General features: G+C 46.1%; 1 protein-coding gene across 2 annotated transcripts in view; it reads right to left on the reverse strand.

Annotated features, from left to right (window-relative positions):
- scfd1 (sec1 family domain containing 1) overlaps positions 1 to 18501 on the reverse strand; it is a 73561-nt gene extending 55060 nt beyond the window's left edge. The window contains exons 1-5 of one of the 2 annotated variants that reach the window (XM_060933919.1): positions 18455 to 18501; positions 14334 to 14404; positions 14144 to 14232; positions 13946 to 14036; positions 13630 to 13752 (exon numbers count right to left, since the gene is read on the reverse strand). In XM_060933919.1, coding sequence (XP_060789902.1) covers positions 13630 to 13752; positions 13946 to 14036; positions 14144 to 14232; positions 14334 to 14404; positions 18455 to 18485 — 405 coding nt within the window. In that variant the 5' untranslated portion in view covers positions 18486 to 18501. Of the gene's footprint in view, positions 1 to 13629; positions 13753 to 13945; positions 14037 to 14143; positions 14233 to 14333; positions 14405 to 17964; positions 18009 to 18454 lie in introns of those variants that run through there. The other variant, XM_060933921.1, reaches the window with a different exon arrangement.
- Positions 18502 to 19424: the final 923 nt, after the last annotated feature.

The raw sequence follows: 19424 nt of genomic DNA on the forward strand, positions 1-19424 counted from the left end.
CGTCACAAACTGAAATAACAGGTTCTTTTGGCCCATTAGCCTACTGTCCAATATACATGATGGTGGTGTTGGGGGGGGGGGGAGGGGTATATTTTAATATTTTATATTTTAAAATTGTGGCATGTTGTTTAAAAATTGATCATTATTGAAAGCAGCTCTTTGTCAGGAACCTCAGCAGTAACAGCAGAGTGTTCTGGAATAGGCACAAGCACTGACCTTGGGGAGCCAAACATAGAGCTGGGTGCCACACATTTCATTCAATGACACTTTCCCTATATTTTACTTATTTTGACTGAGAAATGTTTTATTGACAATTTTGATAACCCTTCACTTTTAATCCAGGTCTGTAGTGTGAAATGTTCTCGGCTGTGTTTTTGTTTAAAAATGTTTTCCAAATTGTAGCTGTGTTTAATTCATATCCAGAAAAATATATATTCCGATATAATATACTCAGCATAAACATTTTAAATAGATTCTATATTTTTGGTCCATCCATGACATATTACTAAAGTAGCCTATTTACTGTTGTTGATGTGGGTCACTTGCTGTTAGCCAATTCACTTTCTCGTACCAGGAGAGCTGAAAGGAACGAGTATTATTCCCTACCTTTTTCACCAAGTCAATTTGAGGCGTTGGTCTACCCTGCTCTTTAATTTTAATTTTTTCCTTGAAAGGAAGACTGGCAAATGGCTTCACCAAAATTAAATCAGCAATGCTTGGCCTCTGTGCGCAGCTTTCTGGCTAGCTGACTAGCCCCCTCAAGTTCAAGTTCAGTCACTCAAATAAACGAAATTTCTGGAACTAAGATAGCAAACTTGACAACACTATATTTACACTTTATTTACAATGAAAATATATACAAACTAAAAAAGCTGGTAGAAACCGTATGTAATGAATGAAATCGAAATGTAAGCTGATCTCTTACAATACACCACACCACTAGCGAATCCGCATGGGACCGAACTGAAATTCACCGCTGCCTGTCTATTAGTTGAAACGAACTGTCAATCAAAGAAAATATCCGGCCACTTTCACCAATCACCAGTCTCCTCGCGGAAACTGCCATGTCCCTCCCATGTGAGGCTGGGAGTCCATAGGCGGGCATTTTCGCAGTATTTGTCCAATAACCGTCTTGCATTTTGAGATTGAAAAGCGCAGAGCTCCCAAATGCCATTGAAGTCCACTGAGGCTAGGAGTCCGTGAGACTCCATGGGCGAGCGTTTTCGCAGTATTTGTCCAATAATTGTCTTGCATTTTGAGATTGAAAAGCACATAGCTCCCAAATGCCACTGAAGTCCACTGAGGCTGGGCTGCATCGCGCTGTCACGAGGAGGAAAAACTCACGCACACATTAAAGTTATAAGGGAATGATTTCGCACTGTAGTTGGGTTGAGCACATATATTTCTATGATTCTGGATCTGAAATAGCAATGTTATAAGGTCGGCTATAACATAAGCCTAGCGCAATTCATCCTACACGATGTTCGTCATTTTTAGAGGAGGCTGAGCCTCCCTCGTTGTCTTAGAGCAATCGCCCGTGATATATATGTATATTATATATATATATATATATATATATATATTGTGGCAGCGGGGGCGTGGTCAAGCACCGGTCTGTGACAGGAGGGCGGAGTTGGGGAAGGTAAGTGGCAGAATCGCTTCACCTGAGTGTCATTAACCTGTGTTTTGTGTGTTCTCCCCAGTAAACCGCCCTATTTAAGGAGGGAGAGCGAGAGCAGAGGGAGAGCCGGACGAGACGCTGTCTGTGTGTGTGTGTGTGTGTCTCTCGCGCTATTGTGAAACAGTATTGTAACCCTGAAAAGTGTGGCAATAAAGCCGTTAGACAAACCTGATCTCTGTCCTGCCGTCCTCTGTGCTCCACCCACACGCGATTCTCGCTACAGTGGTGCCGAAACCCGGGATCGTGGAGCACCTGTCCTGCAGCCCCATGGAATCCTCCCCGTTCGCGGACTTGGTCCACGCCCTCGCCACGGCTCAGCAGAGCCAGCACCAGGCGCTCGTCACACTCCGGAAGGAGCAGGAGCGCCGCTTCGAAGCCCTGGTGCTGGCTCAACAGGAAGACCGTGAGGCGTTCCGGCGCCTCCTCGCGTCGGCGGGGTCCACCAGCGCCCCGGCCGCGGGCCCATCTCCCATCACCTTGACTAAGATGGGCCCGCAGGACGACCCCGAGGCGTTCATCGCGTTATTCGAACAGGTCGCCGAAGCCTCGGGGTGGCCGATGGAACAACGCGCGGCGCGCCTCCTCCCCCTCCTGACGGGAGAGGCGCAGTTAGCCGCACTACAGCTCCCCGCCGACCACCGGCTGGCCTACGCCGACCTTCGCCGGGCTGTCCTCCAGCGCGTGGGGCGCACGCCGGAGCAGCAGCGCCAGCGCTTCCGCGCGCTGCGAATGGAGGAAGTCGGCAGCCCGTTCGCGTTCGGCCAGCAGCTCCGGGACGCCTGCTGGCGGTGGCTGAGGGCCGAAGATCGCGACGCCGAGGGGATCATCGACCGGGTGGCGCTGGAGCAGTTCATCGCCCGCCTACCCGCCGGAACCGTGGAGTGGGTCCAGTGCCACCGCCCGGCGTCGCTGGATCAGGCCGTAGGACTGGCGGAGGATCATCTGGCGGCTGTCCCGGCGGCAGGACAACGGATGTCTTCTTCTCTCTCCTCCTCTCTCTCTCTTCCCCCTCCTCCCGTGTCCCGTCCTCGCCCCATTCCCCCACCACGGAGGCGGGGGCCGGCCCCACCCCAGCCGGCCCGCCGCACCCGTGGTGCCCTCCCGTTTCTCCCTTCTGTGTCTGTCTCTCCCCCCCCTCAGGTGAGTGACCCTCAATCCACAGCTGCAGAGGGGAGGCCCGGGCCGGTTTGCTGGCGCTGCGGGGAACCGGGCCACCTGCAGCAACAGTGTGCCGCGATGGAGGTGGGGGCGGTGGTGCGGATCCCCGACGCGCCAGAGGCTGCCCTCGATCAGGCCGGAGCATATCGCATACCGGTAAGTGTACAAGGGGCGACCTATCAGGCGTTGGTGGATTCGGGTTGCAACCAGACCTCGATCCGCCAAAGCCTGGTGCAAGACGAGGCATTGGGGGGAGCACAAGGGGTGAAGGTGTTGTGTGTGCACGGGGATGTTCACTGCTACCCGTTGGTGTCGGTCCACATACATTTCAGAGGGGACAAATCTATAGTGAAGGCGGCGGTTAATCCTCGCCTTACCCACTCTTTAATCTTGGGGACTGATTGGCCGGGATTCCGGGGGTTGATGGCACACCTAGTAAAGAGTGGGTCCTGCCGGTTAGCCGGGGGGGGTCCCGGTGTCGTTTGGCTGGAGCTGCGGTCGCAGGGCCGTCTACGTCATCTCCGCGACAGAGTGAGGGGCCCCCGGCTCCTCCTCTTTCTATTGGGGAATCCCTCGCGGATTTCCCACTGGAACAATCGCGAGACGAAACTCTGCGACACGCGTTTGACCAAGTGAGAGTAATCGATGGTCAAACGCTCCAGCCGAATGCCACCCCAACCTTCCCCTATTTTTCCATTTTAAAAGATAGGTTATACTGAGTGACGCAGGACACTCAGACGAAGGAGCGTGTCACCCAGTTGTTAATTCCAAAGAGCCGTCGGGAATTGGTATTCCAGGCGGCTCACTTTAATCCCATGGCGGGACACCTCGGGCAGGATAAAACACTCGCCCGGATAATGGCCCGATTCTATTGGCCGGGGATTCGAGGCGACGTCCGTAAGTGGTGTACGGCGTGCCGCGAATGCCAGTTAGTAAATCCCGCGGCCATTCCAAAAGCGCCCTTGCGCCCCCTACCATTAATCGAGACCCCGTTTGAACGAATTGGGATGGATCTCGTCGGGCCATTAGATCGGTCAACACGAGGGTACCGCTTTATATTGGTTCTGGTGGACTATGCAACGCGATACCCGGAAGCGGTGCCTCTTCGCAATATCTCCGCACGTAGTATTGCAGAGGCCCTCTTCCACGTCATCTCCCGGGTCGGAATCCCGAAAGAGATTCTGACTGATCAAGGCACCTCATTTATGTCACGAACACTGGCCGAACTGTATGGGCTACTGGGTATTAAGCCGATCCGCACCAGCGTGTATCACCCACAAACGGACGGTTTAGTCGAACGGTTCAACCGCACCCTCAAGAATATTATCAAAAAATTCGTAAGTGAGGACGCACGTAACTGGGATAAGTGGCTCGAACCCTTGTTGTTTGCAGTGCGAGAGGTCCCCCAAGCCTCCACGGGGTTCTCCCCATTTGAATTACTGTATGGGCGTAAGCCGCGCGGCATCTTAGATGTACTGCGGGAAAATTGGGAGGAGGGACCTTCGCAGAGCAAAAATGAAATTCAATACGTTATGGATCTGCGCGCAAAACTCCACACGCTCACCCACTTAACTCAGGAGAATTTGCGGCAGGCCCAGGAACGGCAAACCCGCCTGTACAACAAGGGCACGCGCCTTAGAGAATTCACTCCGGGAGATAAGGTACTCGTCCTGTTGCCCACGTCGAGCTCCAAATTAATCGCCAAGTGGCAAGGGCCCTTCGAGGTCACACAGCGAGTCGGGGACGTCGACTATGAGGTTAGGCGAACGGACAGGGAGGGGGCGCTACAGATCTACCACCTCAATCTGCTGAAGCTCTGGAATGAGGAGGTCCCCGTGGCGTTGGTGTCGGTAGTTCCGGAGAAGGCGGAGCTGGGGCCGGAGATCCAAAAAGGGTCATTGGCATCTCGCACCTCTCCGGTCCCCTGTGGAGACCACCTCTCCCCGACCCAACTCACGGAGGTCGCCCAGTTGCAGGCCGAGTTTTCGGATGTGTTCTCGCCCCGGCCCGGACGCACCAACCTCATAGAACACCACATAGAGACGCCCCCGGGGGTGGTAGTGCGTAGCCGTCCTTATAGATTACCCGAACACAAAAAAAAAGGTGGTTCGGGAAGAACTTCAGGCCATGCTCGAAATGGGCATCGTCGAGGAGTCCCACAGTGACTGGAGCAGCCCGGTGGTCTTGGTTCCCAAGGCCGACGGCTCGGTCCGGTTCTGTGTGGACTATAGAAAAGTCAATGCGGTGTCTAAATTCGACGCGTACCCAATGCCTTGTATTGATGAGCTGCTTGATCGACTAGGCACGGCTCGCTTTTACTCGACACTGGATTTGACGAAGGGATATTGGCAGATCCCCTTGACTCCATTATCCCGGGAAAAAACGGCCTTTTCCACACCGTTCGGCTTACACCAGTTCGTCACACTTCCGTTTGGGCTGTTTGGGGCGCCCGCTACGTTTCAGCGGCTGATGGACCGGATCCTCCGGCCCCACGCCACCTATGCGGCCGCTTACTTAGACGACATAATCATTTATAGTAATGACTGGCAGCGGCACCTGCAACACCTGAGGGCCGTCCTTAGGTCGCTGAGGCGGGCGGGGCTCACTGCCAACCCGAAGAAGTGTGCGATTGGGCGGGTGGAAGTACGGTATCTGGGCTTCCACTTGGGTAACGGGCAGGTGCGTCCCCAAATTAATAAGACAGCAGCGATTGCGGCCTGCCCGAGACCCAAGACCAAAAAGGGGGTGAGACAGTTCCTGGGGCTGGCTATTATCGTAGGTTCATACCTAATTATTCGGACGTCACCAGCCCGCTGACTGACCTCACTAAAAAGGGGGCGCCAGATCCGGTCCAGTGGACGGAGCAGTGCCAGCGGGCTTTCTCTGAGGTAAAGGCTGCACTGTGTGGGGGGCCACTTTTGCACTCCCCTGACTTCTCTCTCCCCTTTTTGTTGCAGACGGATGCGTCGGACAGAGGGCTGGGGGCCGTTTTGTCCCAGCAGGTGGGGGGAGAGGACCGCCCAGTGTTGTACATCAGCCGGAAGCTGTCAGTGCGTGAGGGGCGCTACAGCACTATCGAGAAGGAGTGCCTGGCCATCAAGTGGGCGGTCCTCGCCCTCCGTTACTACCTGCTGGGGCGCTCTTTCACCCTCTGTTCGGACCACGCGCCCCTCCAGTGGCTCCACCGCATGAAGGATGCCAACGCGCGGATCACCCGTTGGTATCTGGCACTCCAACCTTTCAACTTCAAGGTGGTCCACAGGCCGGGGGCGCAGATGGTCGTGGCGGACTTCCTCTCCCATCAAGGGGGGGGGGGGGGGGGGAGTCGGCTGCGGGCCGGACGGGCGCCCGGCCTGAGTCGGGCGGTGGGGGTATGTGGCAGCGGGGGCGTGGTCAAGCACCGGTCTGTGACAGGAGGGCGGAGTTGGGGAAGGTAAGTGGCAGAATCGCTTCACCTGAGTGTCATTAACCTGTGTTTTGTGTGTTCTCCCCAGTAAACCGCCCTATTTAAGGAGGGAGAGCGAGAGCAGAGGGAGAGCCGGACGAGACGCTGTCTGTGTGTGTGTGTGTCTCTCGCGCTATTGTGAAACAGTATTGTAACCCTGAAAAGTGTGGCAATAAAGCCGTTAGACAAACCTGATCTCTGTCCTGCCGTCCTCTGTGCTCCACCCACACGCGATTCTCGCTATATATATATATATATATATATATATATATAAATAATATACACACATACACACACATACATACACACATGCTCACTTTGAATTTAGTGGCTTTAACATGTTTCAAAATAGTCGGGACAGGGGCAACAAAAGACTGCGCAAGTTGTATAATGTCAAAAAAAAACTAATTTGGTTAATTGGCAACAGGTCAGTAACATGATTAGGTATAAAAAGAGCATCCTAGAGAGGCGGAGTCTCTCAGAAGTAAAGATGGGGAGGGGTTCACTGCTCTGTGAAAGACTGCGTGGGCAAACAGTGCAACAATTTAAGAATAACGTTCCTCAATGTAAAATTGCAAAGAATTTGGGGATCATGTTATCTACGGTACATAATATCATTAAAAGATTCAGAGAATCTGGAGAGATCTCTGTATGCAGAAGACAAGGCTGAAAACTGACATTGGATGCCTGTGATCTTCAGGCCCTCAGGAGACGCTGCACTAAAAGCAGACACGTGTCTGTAGTGGAAATCACTGTATGGGCTCAGGAACACTTCAGAAAACCATTGTCTGTGAAAACAGTTCATTACTGCATCCACAAATGCAAGTTACAACCATATGTTAACAATATCCAGAAACACCGCCACCTTCTCTGGGCCTGTGATCATCTATGATGGACTGAAGCAAAGTGGAAAATTGTCCTGGGTTATGATGAATCAAAATTAGAAATTCTTTTTGGATATTATCAGTGCACAGTTCAACAGCCAGCATCTGTGATGGTACGGAGGTGCATGAGTGCACATGACATGGGTAGCTTGTACATCTGGGAAGGCATCATTAATGCTGAATGATATATACACTCTTCAGAGCAATATGCTGCCATCCAGACAAAATCTTTTTCAGGGAAGGCCTTCCTTCTTTCAGCAACACAATACCAAACCGCATTCGGCACATATCAAAATGGCATGGCTCCGTACTAAAAGAGTCCAGGTGCTAAACTGGCCTGCCTGCAGTCCAGACCTGTCTCCCATTTAAAACATTTGCCGCTTTATGAAGGAGACCCTGAACTTTTGAGCAACTGAAATTGTATATCAGGCAAGAATGGGACAACATTTCTCTTTCAAAACTGGTCTCCTCGGCTCCCAAAATGTTTACAGTGTGTTGTTAAAAGCAGAGGTGATGCAACGCAGTAGTCAACATGCCCCTGTGCCAACTTTTTTGAAACATGTTGCTGGCATCAATTTCAAAATAAGCATATATTTAAAAAAAACAACAACAAAATCTCAATTTCAACATTTGATATGTTGTTTTTGTACCATTTTCAATGAAATGTAGGTTTTCCATGATTTGCAAATCATCGCATTCTGTTTTTATTTATGTTTTGCACAGCGTCCCAACTTTTCTGGAACTGAGGCTATATTAAGCTAAGTTAAGATTCTTTATTGCAAAATTCTTTTTGGCTACGTTCACACTGCAGGCTGAAGTGACTCAAATCCGATCTTTTCGCCCATATGTGACCTGTACCTGATCTTTTATTGACAATATGAACGACACAGATCCGATTTTTTCAAATCCGACCCAGGCCGTTTGGATATGTGGTCCTAATTCCGATTCCTATCCGCTCTTTTCATATGCGACTTCAGTCTGAACCGCCAGGTCGCATTCATCCGACTTACACGTCATCAACAAGCCACAAACGTCACTATTCTGCGCTGAAGTAGGCGGCGGGTCTCTCAAAAAAAGTTACAACAACATGGCGCATAATCACGGGCGCAGATAGAGGGTGGGACTCGTCCCACCCAGATTTAAATTCACCTCGTTCGGTCCCCCCCCCACTTATAGGGAGGAAAAAATGTCTATGCTGTCTTTCTTTGCATAAGGCAAACCTCACGGAAAAATCAAAAGACTAATTACCATTCGGTTTATTGAGGTGCACAGCAGTGTATACATAGTTGCAACAATTCACATAAAACAAAACAAAGACTGATATTCGGTTAGTTGATCTGCGCAGACTGCACAGGTTGCGAGCTCAAGCTTGGTTGCTATGGTAACCCACAACAAGTTTGACAGGCATATCGGGGTTGGGGTTGGTTTGCTGGCAGCTTTGTCCCCCCCAGTTTTTTGTCCCCCCCCCCCAAGTTCAAAAAACGTATCTGCGCCCCTGCGCATGACATCAATGCGAGGGACGCTTCGGGCTGTGAAGGTTCTGAATCTTCTCAATGGAAGGACGCAGAGGTTAGGGAGCTGATTTCCATTTGGGGGGATACAGCTATTCAAGCTAGATTGGATGGGTCATACCGCAACCGGGCGGTTTTACTTCCGTAAACACTGGCCATGCTCACTGTGTGTGACGTCGTCGTATCCTGCAATGCGCATGCGGAACACTTTTAAGTCGCTTTTCGTTCATACTGAGGATCACATACAAGTCGCATATATTTGTTAATGTGAACGACCTCACAAAAAAATCGGATTTCACAAAAAAATCGGAATTGAGCATTAAGCCTTGCAGTGTGAACGTAGCGTTAGATGCACCACTTTGTAACAGTCACCAAATTGAAACTTCCACAGTGGTGATTCAACTGGGTCATCAATTTACAATTACAGGAAATAAACAAAAATTGCCAAATCAGGTGTTGTAAAGTTAAAGTGGTAGAGTTAAAGTGAAGTAACGCTGTTAGCTGGCAGCAGTCATACAGCACTGTACAAGTCTTAGGCACATGCAAAGAAATGTTATAAAGCTTTTATAAACAAATATAATCATTTACACATTTTTTAAAAATACTGTAAAGAGCAGTAAACAAAGCAAACATCAATATTTGGTGCGATATCAGTTGTCTCAGGCACAGTTTGGGCAGCTTTAGAAGGAAAATGGCTGGTAAGTTTTACTGAGCATCTTGGAGAATCTGCTCCAGTTCTTCTAACTTTCGCACTTGCTTTTTTGCGAGCAAAACTCAGCAGCTTTCATTATGGTTTTTTTGGTCTGAAAAATGGTATGTAATATGTTATTAGGGGAGACCTGTCTGGTGAATTTTTTTTTTTTTTATTAGAGTTACACTTAATATCTTAAAGATAATATACACATGGCTCTAAAAAAAATTAAACAATTTGCATAGAAAAAATTAAAAATCATACAATAATAAAAATAATGAATTAAAGGACCTAAACTAATTTAATTGATGATAATGAGCACGCAAAGGACCTCAATGACTTGCTTTGTTTAACATGGGTGGGGAGAGAGTTCCATGCCCTAGAAGCACTAAAAACAAATGTCTTTTCCCCAAACCCACAGCGCACACGAGGAAGCATAAGATCAGTTTCAGAGTATCGAGTGTTTTTGCAGTGAATATTTCTAAAAGGAATAAGTTTCTCTTTGATATACAAGGGTGCAAATCCATTAAAGGTGGAGTACGAGATTTTTTTCAGGAGTATTTTTTACCATATTGCTTGAAAAGCTCCTCACACCCATGTTGCAAGCAGTACAATAGAAGGTTTGACCCAAAAACGAAATATTTTAATCCAGCCTACAGTGTAAAATAAAGGAAAAACGCCATCTAATCCTATCGAGGTACCACCTCAAAATGATTGGATACTGACACGTCAATCAGACTGAAGCCCGCGACCCCAAACCCCCCACCCCACCCCCCAACCCTCACCGCCCCATCCCTGCACGTATTGAGGTTTTTCACCTGACGTCACAGGGTCACGTGACGCCCTTTTGAAGGTCAAGCTAGCTAATGTCAACAACATAGTAGCTGGTATGTTACTGTAGCAATATTTATGTTCAGTCATTTGGATGACTGTTAAAACCTTTCAGTCTCAAGTTTTTCCTTTACTGGATTTACTAGTTTACTGTAATTATGATCCGGCAGCTATTTACACCGGATCCAGTGTAAATAGCTGCCGGAGCTCGCTCCGGCTTGCTCCCCCTCAAATTAAGCAGCGTGCTCCGGCTTGCTCCCGGAGTGCTCCGGCCGAGGTTCCGGAGTGTGCTCCGGCTTGCTCCCCCTCAAATTAAGCAGCGCGCTGCTTAATTTGAGGGGGAGCAAGCCGGAGCGCGCTCCGGCAGCTATCTACACTGGATCCGGTGTAAATAGCTGCCGGATCATAATTACAGTAAACTAGTAAATACAGTAAAGGAAAAACTTGAGACTGAAAGGTTTTAACAGTCATCCAAATGACTGAACGTAAACATTGCTACAGTAACATACCAGCTATGATGTTGTTGACATTAGCTCGTGCTAACAGCTAGCTGCTAGTACACTGCTACAACACAGACACCGACCCTAATAATACAGTTCTTGGTCATTGCCTGGTAACAGCAAATTTATAACGGGCCATGTCTCAACAGACTAAGAAGTTATTTCAATGACATTTAATAACATTTTGTTTATCCTGAGGACCGAAAGTAAATGAAAATGTGAACAAACCTTAGCTGTAATAAGGTGGCGACCACCGGCTCCAGGGACGACCCGCTGATGTAGGCATGTTACCCAGCCTGACACAAAATATTTGTAGGCATCCAAACTCTTATACGCTTTCAGATCAATACCTGTGTATGGCGATGGGTTTTTAACGACATAGGTATACAGATCATGTGGGCCGAAGTCAGGTAAAGACGAGGGCTTCGTGTACTTCCGTACGTCAGTGAACAATCCTGGTGGAAGCAGGTAAACGTCGTTCTCTAAGCCTGCTAACCTCAATTTTTGCAAATACCTCTCCCTCTGCTCGCCCTGTAAATGCCCTACGTCGCTGGATAGTGAAGGTGTTTTCTGCATCTCGCTCCTTTTTCTTTTATGTTTTTCGTTTGCCGCCTTCCTCGCATTCAAACTGATTCGAGCCGTGACGTCCAAAATGGCAGCATCACATGACTTGGTCACGTGGGTGAAAAACCTCAATAGTATGCGCAGGGACCACTCCAGCCATTTCAAAGCAACGGATACACAATGTAGGTTTTGCTAAGTTAGCATGATTTGCAAAGTTAGCTGACACGGATTGTTATACTAACGCGTATAGTCGTATTACGTCCTTGATGGTAGTTTTCCATGGTATTTATTTCATGCATACAAACGATTTGTTAGCTTAGCTGTATGTGGCACAAACGATAACTCTTATTGTTTTCTTAGTTATGAAGGCATGGCACAAGCCAGTTCGACACCAATGAAGCATGGGCTTTTGAAACCACCTCTTCCTCCCGTATCCACTATTCGTTCGGATTCACTCTCAGGCTCTGACCCGTAAGTACCATTATGTTCACATAAACATGGTTTTGGCAACATGCTTTGGAGGCGCGGGTAGGGAGGGGGGTGGAGATGCGGGGGGTGGGAGCATGGCGAGGGTTTCTTTTCAAAATATGGCTTGCGGGAAACGTTATTCCAAAATATCGTACTCCACCTTTAAGTGCTTTAAACACCATCATGCACTTTTGTCTCTTAACTTGAGTGGTGACGGTATCTATCTTAAGTGTATCAAACAAAGGTTGGGAATGCTCAAACTTTCCTATGTCCATAATAATTCTTGCTGCTCTTTTTGTATCCTAATCATGGTATCCGCATGCGTCTTAGACATCTCTCCCCAAACAATGGAACCAAAGTCCATGACTGGTTGAATTAATGCGTCGAAAAATGTCTTCCGCGCACTCATAAAAAGGAATTTCTTTGTTCGTATTAAAAGCCCGAGTCGTTTGTCCAGTTTCTTAGTTAGTAGGGCTGTAATGATATGCATATCGAAATTGAAATCGCGATACGCAGAGCCATGATCCGTATCGCGATACAAGAAGACAGAATCGCGGTACACCCTTTCAAACTTCTCCTCAGCCCAAAAACAGAGGCGCTTCCAAACTTCAATTTATGAATACTTTACTTTTTATTTAAATTACATTTTAAACTTACTTAAATTACTTTTATTTTTTTATATCTATTAGTAAGTCGTTTTTTCGCCGACCTGCGACAATCTTCTGCGAGTCACGCAACGTCCACACTCGCCACTGGCAGAGCATTCATTTCTTTTAAGCGGTCGCCATTCTGGTTGCGACGCGGGGAGCGAATCTGTAAACAAGCAGCTCATTGGCTGGCTAGGTGTGCCACAAGCCAATCACAATCACTTGACCGGAAAGGCATGCAGTGTTGCCAGATTGGGCAGCTTTAGGTGCTTTCTGGCTGGTTTTGAACATATTTTGGGGTGAAAAACGTTAGCAATATCTGGCAACACTGCTTGGGCGGAAGCCTTCTGCGGCAGTTACATTTTGACACGCGAGCAATGTTTCACCATAAAAATTCCGTAATTTCCATCTGTTTTCCGCGATCACAGAAAATCATTGGCCCTATGAGAGTGAGACAGTGAGAGAGCCACCCCCCCCCCCAAAAAAAAATCTTAACAGATCTACACGATTTGGAAAAATGACTTTTTCAGAACCAAAAAAAACAGAGCTTCCGGCTCAACAGTATTATTTTGAGAAATAAAACAATATTTGGATATACATTTGTTCATTTTTGCATACATATTACTCATTCTCTGCAGTGGTCTGAATTATTTGTTATTAAATAGTTAATGTAAGTAAGTAAGTAAATGTTAATAAGTCAAATTTACTACTTTAAAAAAAACATTTAAAAAAAATCGTGGGCGTATCGAATCGTGGGTCAAAAATCGCGATACGAATCGAATCGTGAGTTGGGTGTATCGTTACAGCCCTATTAGTTAGATAGTCAATATGACTGTTCCAGGATAGTGTTTCATCAATACAAAGACCCAGTAACTTAGCTGTTGATACATTTTCGATTCTTTCGCCAGCTAAATTGATTTCAAGTTTGATGCTATTCTTCATTAGTTCTTGCAATTTGGGGTTACTGCAGACAACCACTGATTTGGTTTTTCTACAATCCAGGTTATTTCTTTTCTAACATACAAACATTTCTCTCTTACATTTACTGTTTGTTGGAAGAGTAATGTTTGGAAATCTAGAATATTTTTGTACTGACTCAATAATGCAGAAGTCATAAAATAAACATTTACAACAACATTTGGACGAAAAAGCATGCCTTAGACCTTCACAACACACTGTAAGTACTGGACAGACACCAGAGTGTTAGCGCTATGTTATTATTATTCTACGCAACTTGTGTTTGACTTACTTTGGTCACTTGAGCCACAGCATTTGCTGCAAGAGCTGCACTTGCTATGTCTTCCAGTTTGCTTCTGGAGATTGCAGAGATAAAGTTCAGGTAGTATGATTCATAGAGTTGGTTCCGCAGGTCCTGTAAATTTCAGTGGAATTGAAATGAAATCAGTAGGTGGCTTTGCTTCTTATACATTCAAATATAGCAAGCACAGGTTTCAAGAACGTGACAAGCCTTGTTGTGTGCTAAAGATTGAGGTTCTGAAGTTTGGCTTCCACAATGCAGCAGTTTAAACTTAATACTGTAACCATAAGGTGAAATAAAGTTTTACTTGGCATATTCTGTCTATGTTCTCCTCTGTGGGCATCACAAAGTAGACAGCAGGAACATCTGGAATAGGATCTCTGTCTGAGTGTAATAACCTGAAAATCAAAATAAGAAAGACATTCAGAACTATATAGGTGCCATTAAAATGTGCAGTTTGTGGAGAAGCATCAGTAGAAATTTTATAGGTGTTTGAGCTTCTTACAGGTGTAGAGTGATTCCCATGTCTCTCAATTCTGTCACAGAGAGAAGGGGAGAGATGATATCTTGACCAAAGCGATCATAAACAAGTACCTAAACAGATAAACAAGCAACAGAAAACAGTTAACGCCTGTAATTTTCCATAAGTAACACAGATTATATAGCATCTAATGTGAAGAACTGAGATCCATTACCTTCCATACTGGCTCAACTGCTGTGTTTTTTAGAGGCGGTGCATTAAAGTTGAGCATTCGCTTTAAGGCAGCTAAGGAAAGATCAACGCCATTGTTAGTGATTAAATCAAATTCACAGTAACAATTATTAGAAACTAAACCACCTATTGAAGGACTTCTAGTTATTCAATATTACAAAAGGAAATTCCCCGATCATTCTAAAAAGATAACATCAGAACCAGTTTAGTTTTCTTAACCATTCATTCATTCATCCTGAATAACCACTTTATCCTGGTCAGGGTCACACTGGATCCTAAGCCTATACTGGGAACACTGGGCAGCCCATTTACAAAATACAGAGGAGTCACGGAATACCGATTCACAGAAAATAAAAATAAAATATTAGTACAAAGCACAGATCTTTTATTTACGGACGTGATATTTTTCGTCAAATGTAAATAGTTAAACATGGTTCTAACTAGATGAAAAAACATCAGCGTAGTGGCACCAGTCATAACGGCCGGGGATTCGGGGGCCACTTTAGGCTCTTGAAAGCTCACGGGTTCTACATGCTCACAGATGTATTCTAGTGCATTTCCTGACACTTGCAGGCCTCCTTGAAAGTCACTCTTTTTTGCCAATGAGATTGTTTTTGCCAAAAGTTGCTGTGATTGAAGATTTATTATAATTAATATTAAACTATATTGGTGACACATTTATGGAATAAGAATAAAATAACCAGTTGATGTTCACCAAGTTTCAACTTTATTTTCAGCTTCAGCCATTCAATTATAATCCATGACTATCCAGATCTAATTCGGGGGACCAGCACGTGTTATGTGCATGGCACGTAAGCGCCTCTTAACATGGATGGCACTTTACTGCGAACACAGCATAAGGAAGGAGGTAAACCGGACGAGCATGATCAGTGACAATCTCTACACGGAACTACAGGGGCAGTTATGCACTGGGCGCTTACAGGATGGGGAGTGGAGTACGTCCGAATGTAGAACATTTGCATGGCGGCGCGCCATCGCCCCCGGGTGGGGAAAACAAGAGGAAATTAAACAAAAGACCACATTTTCCAGATTGGCAAGTCGTTTAATTAGGCATATTAGGTGAAAATTTAAATTCAATCCAAATTGCTTGAAACTGCTCTCATTGAACTCAGAAATGAACGCTAAACAACTCACTTTTACAGAATTAAAATATGTTTATCCGTTCTTGAGATATTACAAAGATTGAAGAAACAGCTTAATTTTTAGAAAACTGCTGTAATATTATGTATTAGGATAGCATGGCCCAAAATGGGCCTCATTAACGAATGAGATCGAGTGTTTTCTCTTAACAACTTTTCTATTTTTCAAGATATGTACATGGAAATTGGCAGGCACATAGACTGTTATATACTGAATACAAAATTTTTAAAAAATCAGTAAAAAATAAATTATGCAAAGTAGTATTTAATTAGCACTAATTAGGTAAAATGTTAAATCGGTACACTCAAAGTAATAGATTATTTCTAATACCCTCTCTGTGCTCTGCAGCCTTGGTTCCAAGGTTGTCATAGCCGGGGGCGATAGTGGGGATAAGCTCCCACTATCTATAAAGTGTTTCCATATGCCGTGCATCTCAAATAGCCTCTGACAACTAAGTCCAGCTCCTGGCCTGCTAGTGTGGCTTACTTTCTAAGTCCGGTGGAACTGCTTCTACTGACAGGTTAAGGGGTGAAGGTGGGTCACTGGCACCTCCAAACCAGTTGCTTCGGGTTGATGGAGCTCGTTAGCCTGGGAAGGAAGTTCATCTAGGGGAAGGAAAACCCTGATTCCAAACCTTGCAGCATTACCATTCACGAGAAAGGCTTTGGGAGTCAACCCTGAGGACAAATCCGGAGTGGCGCCCCAAGGCGGTTTGATGGTGCACAGCGCCACTTTCCAGTAACTCCTGCAGCTGCGCTGGTACCAAATTGTATCGGTCTAACCTTTCCTTTGGATCCTACCAGCAATGCCAGGATGGGGATCTTGAGGCCTGGGCAGCCCAAGGTCTCCATATATCCCGCCCAGGCCTGTAGCGGACACTCCAGCGTTGTTGCTAGACATCGGCACAACACGGGAAGTGCCAGTTACCGGTTAAAAGTTCCATCCGATTGGCGTAGGAAAGGAGCGCCTGGGGTCACTTCTGACGGTGGGAGAGATCATCGTATCTCATTGGACAGCTACTGAGCGCTACACCACCGTGTCATGAGGCGAATGGATGCCGAGCTCTGCAGCTCTTTGTATTTCTGTGAAGGGCCTACTAATGTTTATATGAAAGAATATAAATTCTCTCATCTCATTATCTCTAGCCGCTTTATCCTGTTCTACAGGGTCGCAGGCAAGCTGGAGCCTATCCCAGCTGACTACGGGTGAAAGGCGGGGTACACCCTGGACAAGTCACCAGGTCATCACAGGGCTGACACATAGACACAGACAACCATTCACACTCACGGTCAATTTAGAGTCACCAGTTAACCTAACCTGCATGTCTTTGGACTGTGGGGGAAACCGGAGCACCCGGAGGAAACCCACGCGGACACGGGGAGAACATGCAAACTCCGCACAGAAAGGCCCTCGCCGGCCACGGGGCTCGAACCCAGGACCTTCTTGCTGTGAGGCGACAGCGCTAACCACTACACCACCGTGCCGTCCATGTATTCTAAGGTACATCATTAACCTTACTTTCATGTTATAAGTTAAACAGATGTTATATTAAACTTTGTCTTGTCAACATTTTGGAAATGGTTTGTGTTCATTGAGATATTGTTTAAAATGTTACTTTTCAAAAGGGGTGTACTCATTTACGCTCAGCACTGTGTGTGTGTGAAAAAGGTATTTAATTTTGAAAGGAGGATTATATTATGTTTATATGTCGCAGTTATCAGGGTGGACTTTCCTAAAAGCACACCTCACAGTACTCCCTAAAGTGAATGACGCATGAAATGGAATGACAGCTAGTGATTTGAACAATAAATGGTCCCTTGTCATTCAGATTCTTATAAATGGAATAACGATTGAAATGTAGGTGGAATGACATGCTTTCAGCTCATGAAATGGAATGACACTGTTTCTAAGTGGAATGACATACTTTAAGCTAATGTTATCAGTGATATCACCTTTTACAAATGGAATGACAGTGTTTTTAGGTGGAATGACATACTTTGAGGCAATGTTATCAGTGATATCACCTATAACCTAACCCTAACCCTAGAAACAATGTCATTCCATTTGTTAATTTGATATGACTGATAACATTGCCTCAAAGTATGTCATTCCACCTAGAAACCTTATCATTCCATTTGTAAAAGGTGAGATCACTGACAACATTAGCTCAAAGTCAGTCAATACATATAGAAACCCTGTCATTCCATTTGTAAAAGCTGATATCCCACCAAGCACCCACTTATCTTATCCTAGGGAGGTCTAAAACTAAAGATTTCAATCGTTATTCCATTTGTAAGAATCTGAATGACAAGGGACCATTTATTGTTCAAATTTACTACCTGTCATTCGTCATTCCATTTCATGCGTCATTCACTTTAGGGAGTCCTCTCCTCACACGTCTTCACAGAGATTCAAAACACTGTTTCCCGGAAATGCTTCGTGTTCTCTCTCACCACATATCCTGCTCTTTACAGTCCAGCCTTCTTCTTCTTCACTCCTAATACCGGAGTCAGAGTGTTATTTAAACGCCATGATATTTCGTTAAATGTGTAAAATTACGAGCAAAACACCGAGGCTCAGATGTTTTGATTAGCCAGCTCGCCAAACCTGTAACGCTGATGTGAAGTCACTTCATCCATGATGCTAGTTTACCACTATGTATGTTTTAGGAATATATATTAAAAAACCAGTGACATACTCGGTCAAAGATAAATATTTTAAAGACATTTCACAAATCGTCGGCTTCTATAAATGCAAGTCGGTTATTAGCTTGGACACTTAACCAGAATGCTAGCTGCTAGGTAGCTGAAATTACAACATGTTTTATTTATTAACTGCTATGGCTATAAGGCCACAGAGGTCCGTTTTAAATGTAAAGGCATTCGGATAAATATAATAAACGCTCTACTCGTTCTAAAATGATTCCCCAAGAAATGAACAGACCTGTCTGTTTTTCCCGGATGGAGGCCGCCATCTTTACTATTGACAGGTTGGCGGGTGACGTGGCAACTAGACCCGCAAAAACAGCGCCATCTAACGGCCGAGAGGCTCCGAGCCACACAAACAACACTCAAACCTCAGAGATGGATCATCAGCCTCATCTCATCTCGTCTCTCATTATCTCTAGCTGCTTTATCCTGTTCTACAGGGTCGCAGGCAAGCTGGAGCCTATCCCAGCTGACTACGGGCGAAAGGCGGGGTACACCCTGGACAAGTCGTCAGGTCATCACAGGGCTGACACATAGACACAGACAACCATTCACACTCACATTCACACCTACGGTCAATTTAGAGCCACCAGTTAACCTAACCTGCATGTCTTTGGACTGTGGGGGAAACCGGAGCACCCGGAGGAAACCCATGCGGACACGGGGAGAACATGCAAACTCCACACAGAAAGGCCCTCGCCGGCCACGGGGCTCGAACCCAGGACCTTCTTGCTGTGAGGCGACAGCGCTAACCACTACACCACCGCGCCGCCCCCAATTCATCCTGATAAAAAGATTTATCCTATCCACATTCACTGGATATAAGCAATCGGCGCGCTCTGATTGGCTACTTTACTACTAGGCTATCAGCTCATATTGCTGGGTTTCACGTGACGTCATATCCGCCTCATTAGTTATTCAAAACTTTAGCTGGTGGTCTACCAAAGCTCAGTTGACAAAGCGTTTGCACGGAGAAGGTGCACTGCTTGCATGAAAAATGCCTTACGCTTGCGTTGTTTTAGGCTGTTCAAATTGTGAAACTGATAAAAGGGTTCCCCGTGAACTAATAAAAAAGGGTGAACGAACACAGGATTTCACAAAAAGACGTCGAGAAAGGTGGCTTTTGAACCTCTTACTGAAATCGAAAGGAGCCGAGTCGAAGTATGCTCGAGTTTTCAGTGATCACTTCGTGAAAGGTTTGTATA

This window comes from Neoarius graeffei, chromosome 11 (genome assembly GCF_027579695.1).
Source record: "Neoarius graeffei isolate fNeoGra1 chromosome 11, fNeoGra1.pri, whole genome shotgun sequence".
Taxonomy (NCBI): Eukaryota; Metazoa; Chordata; class Actinopteri; order Siluriformes; family Ariidae; genus Neoarius; species Neoarius graeffei.